This window comes from Giraffa tippelskirchi, chromosome 1, assembly GCF_054371585.1.
Source record: "Giraffa tippelskirchi isolate mGirTip1 chromosome 1, T2T-mGirTip1v1.2.pri, whole genome shotgun sequence".
NCBI classification, from domain to species: domain Eukaryota; kingdom Metazoa; phylum Chordata; class Mammalia; order Artiodactyla; family Giraffidae; genus Giraffa; species Giraffa tippelskirchi.
The window spans coordinates 122391023-122400023 of NC_137275.1; the positions used below are offsets into that span (position 1 = coordinate 122391023).

The 9001-nt window shown below is 47.9% G+C and overlaps 1 protein-coding gene across 7 annotated transcripts in view; it reads right to left on the reverse strand.

The window, feature by feature from the left end:
* The window catches only part of SH3RF1 (SH3 domain containing ring finger 1), a 156506-nt gene extending 152278 nt beyond the window's left edge, over positions 1 to 4228 (reverse strand). For 4 of the 7 annotated variants that reach the window (XM_081495013.1, XM_081495002.1, XM_081494981.1 and 1 more), the window contains exons 1-2: positions 4090 to 4228; positions 2147 to 2634 (exon numbers count right to left, since the gene is read on the reverse strand). In XM_081495013.1, coding sequence (XP_081351139.1) covers positions 2147 to 2539 — 393 coding nt within the window. In that variant the 5' untranslated portion in view covers positions 2540 to 2634; positions 4090 to 4228. The remainder of the gene's footprint in view (positions 1 to 2146; positions 2635 to 4089) is intronic. The other 3 variants (XM_081494992.1, XM_081494970.1, XM_081495024.1) reach the window with 3 other exon arrangements.
* Positions 4229 to 9001: the final 4773 nt, after the last annotated feature.

Below are 9001 nucleotides of genomic sequence, written 5' to 3' on the forward strand. Positions count from 1 at the left end.
GTATACCCAATTATTTTGAATATTTCAAAGTAAAAGGTACCAGTAACTGCTAATGAGAAATTATTTTAGACTAGGTAAGGGAAAAGTTCTTTTTATAAGAATTGCAGCATCTGCATCCACCCACATTACCAAATAATTTTGTTTGTTATTTTGTCCTCCACTCTCAGTGGCGTCCCCCCTGCCACCCCACCCCAAGTAACAGACATCACCTCCTATTTTTAATGGCCTCAACTACCTTATCCAAGTTATAAGGCTCAAGCTCAATTGAGCTTCTTGGCGAGTAATTTTTCTTATGCTAAAGAAGAAACACAAAGTAAATTAGGAAAACCATAATCAGTCAGAATAATAATACTGACATCATCGAAACCTCAAAATAATATATCTAAGAAAAGTGTCGGTCAATTTTGGGAGATCAGCAGCTCAAATAAATGAACATCCCAGCATCACACTCTCAGTTTCTATGTAAGAAAGAAACAAAACTTTAGAATTCAAAGGACACCAAGTTGAATGCTGAGCCCTCGTCTTAAATTTCTTTTTATCAGTAATCAAACATTCATCACATTCCTCACAACAGGTAAGGCAACCTGTCAACTGATGAGACGCTTCTATTCACAGCCAGAAGCTATGACTCTCCAGCGTAATTAACAAGGAAACAAAATCCTTCCAAGAAGCAAATCCAATCCCTAATTAAGTGAAGCAGACCTGGGTCAGGTGTCTCAGAAACTACCAACTTGATCACAGGTTCCGAGGTTGAAATATTCATGAGTCCGTGAATGCTAATCGTGTAAACTCCATTTAAAAAATTAAACAAAATCTAAGAAAATCCTATAAGCAATTTCATAACCAGGGGGCTTCAAATATGCAAAGAAAACCTCCAAAACACAAAGTTCTTACTGTCTTAAAAAAAACAGTAAATGTGACTTAAAGGAAATCTGATAGCCTGGATATCAGGATAAAACTGTTTTCCAGCAATTAACACACTTTCTGTACTTACCATCTAGTGATGCAAACACACAATTAGTAAGAGACGGGCTTGAGAAGGAAGGAGAGGAATGGTAGAAAGGCAGTCTGTCTGTTACGGCTCCCATGGAGCCACACGTGTGAGCTGACACTATTTAACACCATCCCAAAGGTCACTCCTGCATTACATGAAGAAATCAGTTTTGTGTATTTACTATGAGTATGTGACAAAAATATTCTCATCCAGATTAACTGTTCTTTAAAACTGCATTTCCTCAATTTGGCCAATCATCAAAATCATTTCTTCCAGGATTAAAAAAAAAAAAAAAAACGGAATTGCTTTAAATGTCCAGAACTACTTTTGAGGTTTACAAAAATGAGAAAAGCATGTTTCATTAGGATGTCCTCAGCTGCAACATAATTCAGATTTCTTCAAAATATCTTACCTTCTAGAAATTTCTGTTGTGGTAACTGTCGAGATATTTAGCCACACTTGAAATTATTTCAGCCCAAACCTAAAACCCCAGAAAAATCTTTCTGATGGAAACATTTTGTTTCAATCCCTATAAAAGTCAACATAAAGCTAGATTCTCTGCTGTCTTAGCATGGCTCTCAATGAGAATCTGTTGCTACAGCAACAAAACTCGGCTACCTGTGGCCATGATTTGTTAAAAATTCCTCCAACCAGAAAATTCTGTGCTGTGCATTCATAAAACCCATAGAATGGCTCCAAGCCACATAAAATTAAAGCTCAATTTCCCACTTACGACCTACCCACACACCTATTTATAATATGCATACATATATGCACACATACATGCATAATTATGACTCTTCCAATGCCATCAAAAAGGTACAACCACAACAAATTTCCATTTTACATTCGGCATAAAAAACTGCTGCGTTTTAGATTTCATTGAATAATTGCTACTGTTTCTCAAAATTTATCTTAAAAGGCAATAGAAGCCCACCATCCAGAAGAGAATTCTAAAAACAAAACCATTTATTATTTATATCCAATCTCATTCCAAAAAAGAAAAAGCAATTCCTGACGCATAATTTCCTATCTGTTTCAATGATGTGGCTCCTTCAGCCATGAGTTGATGTAAAAAACACCCAAAGAATAAAGAAGACATGTGAACATGTGCTGGGAACAACCACCGCACTGCCTCCATGGGCTACTCACCCTCACCGGGGGGCTCCAGGCTTGCGCCCGCGGCTGGGGTCCACCCTGTGAGCTCGGGCCATCTTTGGGGCTGCAGGTGGCCACAGCACTGCTCTGAGCCCTCAAGGCGCTGGTGCAGTTAGTGCCACTGCCCCCGACGGGGCCGGGCTTCCACGGCCGCTGCTTGATGCCGTCCAGAAGTCTGACCAGCAGGATGTTGCTCGGAAGTTGCTCCACGCCCGAGCCAACCAGAGTCCGGCACTCGGGACATCTGAGTTCATTCCGGGAACCGACGATGCCCAGCAAACAGCGTTTACAGAATGTGTGCTGGCAAGGTAAGACCTTGGCAGAGGCATCCAGCCGCTCCAGGCACACAGGACACTCCAGCAGATCCAGTAGGGCCGACTCATCCATCTTCCTCTAGTTCACCCAGGGAAACGCAGCAGTGACACGCATACTTGTGTGCAGCTCTCAAAGTGGCTCATGTAACATCCATGTCAGACGCTGCTCTGGGGCCCCCAGGGAAGAGGAGGGAAAGACAGAGGAGTACCATCACTGGGGGGTAAAGGTACAAAGAAGAGCCAGGAACCCAACAGCACACAGAAGTGCTTCCTGAGAGAATGGAGCTTCGGTTTGGAATACATGGTGCCTGAACTCCAGAGTCAACAACTGGAAACAAAATAGGCTTTTTAAGCAGTTCACAATAAACCTGTGAAAACATCTAGTTCACTGTGCAGGAAGGAAGAGCTATCAAGTACCACAGGGGACTCTTGCCATAAATAGGATTTATGAAATGCAATAGAAACATAATTTATCTGGCTCTCAAAGTGAAACCTGAGGCCTTAACTAAGTCCTCAACTTATCTGAGAAGGTGCAAGTGGCAAATGAACTGTTTCCTCCACCTGAAATTCCTTTGAAATCCAACCAAGTTCCCCAGCATTCAAGCCACTTTGGTGGTTAAGGAACCACTCCTTGAGTGGTTCGCTTGTGGCAAATGATCCCAGTATTAAATACATATGTTTCTTCGCTAGTCTTAAAAATAGAATTGTTTAATCTTGTCCAAGGAAAACGAGATGAAGGTTGACAATTCTAAAGGACACACTGAAGATGGGCCCGGAAGCAGCTCAAATATAAACGTACCACCCTTCAGGGCAGCGGCTGACAAACTCGGAAGCGATTTCTGAACGGCCTGTGCTAATCCCATTCAGAAAATCTGGCAAAATTATCACCCAAAGAATTTGAGAATGGAATGCTGGACTGGGAACCGCAAGCAGAATATGAAAATGCGGCCATTCAGGAAAAAGCATTCAGACCAGAGCCTGCACTGCTCTCCTCGACCCCTGGTTCAGTGTAGGCGTGCCCAGGAGAGCCAGGTGGCGGTGTGGACGCGGGCAGGGGCCTGGCCGTCGCTCCGCTCGCCGCAGGTACTGCGGGCCCGCGTGGACGCCGGGCCAGGTGCTCGCGCCGCCAGTGTAGACGCTCCCGCGGCCAGAGGCTGGGGGCCGCCCTTACAGACCCCGGGGCCAGGTGCCCAGCGCGGCCCTCGTCGACGCCGCGGGGCCAGGTGCTAGAGCCGACCGCGTAGACGCGCCCCGGGACTGCTGCTAGGGCCGCCCGCGTAGACATCCCGGGGCCAGGTGCCGGGAGCCGCCCGTGTAGACGCGCCCCGGGATTGCTGCAGGGGGCCGCCCGCTTAGACCTCGCGCCCCGGCCGGCGGCCGGGAAGGCAGGGCCGGGCCGGGTGGGTCCACCCGCCGCCTGGCCGCCGCCCAGGGCCTGGCCGGACAGGAGCCCCGCGCCCTCGGGAAGTTTCGGGGCTCAGGAGCGCCCGCAACGCCGCGTCGCCAGGTCCGCCCGCCGGGCGTCCGCGGCTGCAGTGACCGGGGCCGGCCGGCCGACCCTCTCCAACCCGGCCCAGGGGGCGCGGGGCTCGGGGCCGGGGGCTCGGGGCGGGGAGGTCCTACCTCAGCGCGGCGCCCTCTTTGTCCGCACGCCCCGCGCTCTCCCGCTCGCCCGCCTCGAACGCCGGGCAGCCCTGGGCTCCGCTCGTCGCCCGCGCGCTCCCGCCGCCGCCGCCTGCCGGGCCCGGGGAGGGGGAGGGGCGGGGGCGGGGCCGGGCCAGAGGGGGCGGGGTGGGGCGGGACCGAGCCCGGGGAGGGGCGGGGCCGGGCGGGAGGGGAGGGGGAGGGGAAGAGGAGGAGGGAGAGGGGCGGGGCCGGGCGGGAGGGGGAGGGGCGCGGGAGAGGAGGGGCGGGGCCGGGAAGGAGGAGGCGGGAGGGGAGGGGCGGGGAAGCAGGACGGAGATGGGGGAGGAGCAGGGAAGGAGGGAGGAGGTGCAGGGGGCGCCGCCCGCCCTCCTCCGGCGTCGGGGCCCTGCAGGGGGGCGGGGAGGGGACGGGGAGGGGACGGGGAGGGGACGGGGAGGGGACGGGGAGGGGACGGGGAGGGGACGGGGAGGGGACGGGGAGGGGACGGGGAGGGGACCCGAGCGGCCGCCGCAGAGGCTGGGAGGGAGGTCTAGGGGGGACGTGCTGGACACAGAGGAGGCGCGGGTGCTGCCCGGTCCCTGGACACCGACCCTGCCCCGAGCCTTGGGACCGGGCCAGGACCCGGAAAGCGGGACAGGCGGGAAGCCCGGCCCAGCCCCAGACCCGGGGGTCAGCCTGGCCGGAACCAGCCCCATGGCTTCTGCCTACCCTCGCTCACCCAACCCCCCCGCACACACCTGTAACGCCAGACACACACCTGTTAACCGAAAGGTCCTTTGGAAAAACGTCGTCCACAGGTGTAGGGGATTGTTTCAGGTACTCAGTTTAGAGGGAAGACAAGTTAAAATTTTGTCATTGATCTCAAAATTGTCATTTTATTTGCATTTACCGTCCACTCAACCAAAATTTTCCCCAACTACCCTTCCTCAAAGGTGTGCAGAAAATAAGGAGAAGAGGGGATACATACTCCTTTGCGAGAAACCGCTGCCTGCCCTTCACCCAGCCCAACCCTTTGAAGGGAGTGGATGGTCCTCTAAGGTCCAGCTGGGGCCTCGGCAAAACCACTGCAGACAAATGAGAACCACCCGAGTAAGGACACGCCGTGACCCTGCAGTCACTGCTCCCTTACTGGCTGCGGTCACCTGCTCAACGTTTCAGATGTGGTCAAGTCCTCATTGCAACCCTGGCAATCTTCCCTCCGTGTGTGTGTGTGTGTGTGTGTGTGTGTTAGTCGCTCAGTCGAGTCTGACTCTGCGATCCCAGGGACTGTGGCCCACCAGGCTCCTCTGTCCATAGGATTTTCCAAGCAAGAATACTGGAGTGGGTACCCATGGATGGAACCCAGGGATGGAACCCACTTGTACATTGCAGGCAGATTTTTTACCATCTGAGCCACCAGCGAAGCCCCTTCTCTCATTAGTTTTGCGCTAATGGTGAATATGCAGACAGTCTACTGCGGGAATGCCAGGAGGGACAGCCCACTTGCCCTCCATTAGAAGGGAGTGAATACATTTATAGAAGATGGATAAACAACAAGGTCCTGCTGTACAGCACAGAGAACTGTATTTGGCATTCTGCGATAAACCACAATGGAAAAGAGGATTTTAGAAAGGATGTATGTGTATGTATAATAGAATCACTTTGCTGTACAGCAGGAATTAACACACCATTGTAAATCACCCATACTTAAGTTTTAAACTATTGATTAAAACAAGAAGTGAGCAATGTCAAAGGTGATGAAAGATGCGCAGAGAGGCAAAATCAAGCAACAAGAATGAGGGAGCTATGGAAATGATTTGGTTTCGAGCATTGCTGAATGTCAAAGCAAAATAACTTATTTCAAGTTTTTCATAACACACTGAATTGTAAAATGTAGATACTATTTGAGAATGTTTCATTTTTAGCTCCTACAATGTGTATTTATCTGACAAATAAATGTAAACCTTAATAAGAAAAAAAATAACTACCAATTTTGGAACAGTAAAAGCATCTGCCATGTAATAAAAAAATGAAGTGAACAAATACATACATGTATTTGAGTTGAGAAAGACAAGGGGGACATGATCAGAACAGAGCAGTTTTAAACCACTAATCCACCAAGTCACTCTGAAAGTGGACTACTTAGTCTATAAACTTCTGCATCTGCAACAAGGTGGGTGAAGGGAAGGCTGATTGGACAGTTACAGTCAGTAAATAGGTAAATATTATGTGTCATTTACAGTTATTAAAACCAAAACTCAAACAGGTTCACTCACCACAGCTAGCCACTTTGGACCAAGACTCAACCTCATGTCTGGATTCCAAGTCCAGTTTCTTCCTGCTGTCCCAAGGATGTCTTTCGCAGGTCACCTCAGGCACACCTGAGTGTGCTGTGTGACCTGCAAGGGAAAGCTGACACTTAACCAGGTAATGACTCTGGAGACCAAAGGACAATTATGTTTTATTTTATTGTTATTTTAGTTACTTGTTTGTATTTAGAGAACAGTACACAAGGTCTGGGAGGAGGGCATGGCAACCCACTCCAGTATTCTTGCCTGGAGAATCCCATGGACAGAGGAGCCTGATGGGCTACAGTCCATGGGGTCGCATAGAGTTGGACACAACTGAAGCAACTTAGCATGCATGCATGCACACACACAAAGCCCTGAGTGGAATGGTCCAGATTTTGAAACTCTAGACCAGAAAATGCCTAGCTGCACTCCTTATCAAGGGCTTCCCTGGTGGCTGAGTGGTAAAAAAAAAAACCTGCCTGCCAATGCAGAAGACTCCCGTTCAATCCATGGGTTGGGAAGATCCCCTGGAGGAGGAAATGGCAACCCACTCCAGTATTCCTGCCTGGGAAATCCCATGGACAGAGAAGCCTGGCAGGCTACAGTCCATGGGGTCGCAAAGAGGTGGACATGACTTAGTGACTGAAAAACAGCAACCCATTATCAAAGACCTGGAGACTGGGATACAAGGGATGAAAGAAGCTCACACAATTCTACAAGTGTCACTGGGACATGGCTCAAGTCTTTCAATATCCCTGCTGCTCATTCACTCTGTTTTTTAGAACACAATTCTTTCATTAGCTTTAATTACTCCAACTTGTACAATGAAGTTTTAGGTAAATTATTTGAACTTCTTGAGCCATCGTCCCTCTGTCAAATGGTGGGGGGGGAAATCATACCTTTCCTAGACTGTTGTTGAGCATTCTGTGAGGCAGAGCCCTGGTTCTTTACAACCTGTACATCTCTTTTATAGTAAGGTATCATCATTATCTTTATAATTACCTGGGAAAGTTATACTGGGCAAAATCCTTTCTTCCCAGGGTCTTTAAGAAGTCTGCAGCAACATTAATAACTGCAAGATTCTGTCAAGAGAAAAATATAGGTGAAAGGAGGGTTAGGGAAAGAAAAACACATTCATATGACCATTTCTGGGAACTGAACCTGAAGGAGAGGATATACAGATGATATACGCATGGCCCATGTGACCCTGAGCAGATACATGAGAAATAAACACGCCCTGACATGATAATGATAGCTTGGATTCATACAGTTCTCATCCGACCAAGACTTCAAAGTGCTATCCCAAACGCTATCTCATTCGTCTTCTCAGCATCCCTCTGAAGTGGTGAAGACAGATATAATCATTCCCCAGTTGCAGACAGGAAAAGATGAGGTGTCGAGAAGTTCCTGCTGGCAGTGATGATGCTTTGACACAAGTCAGACTCTTCCATTCCCAGTCCAGCGTGCTCTTTGTTGAGTTCTGGTACACATGCTTATACATACAGAAACATGTGTGTGTCTGCTTACCAACTTCCTTCAAAACTAATTCCTCCTCCAACCCTCCTACACAGTCAGTGGGAATGTAAAATGGTGTAGCCACTGTGGAAAACAATGTGAAGGTTTCTCAAAACACTAAAAATAGAATTACCATAAGACCCAGCAATGCCACTCCTGGGTATTTATCTGAAAAAAATGAAAAGTCCTGATTAGAAAGGATCCATGCATCCCAGTGTTCACAGCTGCACGGTTTACAATAGCCAAGATGTGGAGCAACGTAAATGTCCATTGACAGGTGAATAGATAAAGCCATGAAAAGAATGAAGTTTTGCCATTCACAAAACATGGATGGACTTGGAGGGCATTATGATAGGTGAAATAAGTCAGAGAAGGACAAATACTGTATGATATTACTTATATAGAGAGAATCTAAAATATACACAAACTACCAGAGATAACATAAAGAAAGAAACAAACAGACTCACAGATATGGAGAACAAGCTAGTGGCTACCAGTTGGGCAAGGGAAGGGGGAAGAGGCAATGTAGGTGAAGAAGATTAAGAGGTACAAACTGTTCAGTACAAAATAAGCTACAGGGATATATTGTAAAACACAGGGACTATAGCCAGAATCTTACTATAGCGATAAATAGCGTGTTAGTCGCTCAGTCGTGTCCAGCTCTTGTGATCCCATGGACTGTAGCCTGCAAGGCTCCTCTGTCCATGGGATTTTTCAGGCAAGAATACTGGAGTGGGTTGCCATTCCTTTCTCCAGGGGACCTTCCCAACCCAGGGATCAAACTCAGGTCTGCTTCATTGCAGGCAGATTCTTTATCGTCTGAGCCACCAGGGAAGCCCACATAACCTTTAAAAATTATGAATCACTATATTGTATACCTGTAACATATAATATTGTATATCAGCTATATACTTTATATACTATAAAAATATTGAAGCCTCAAAATGTGACCAGACTTATTTAAAATTGAAATGAATCAAAATTCAGCAATGTCTGATGGCAAACACTGTAAAGACAGAAACTAATTCTCCCAACATAAATATATTAAAAAAGCAAGTCGTTGTACACCATTAGTTACCACCTCAGAAAGTTAAACTTACAGA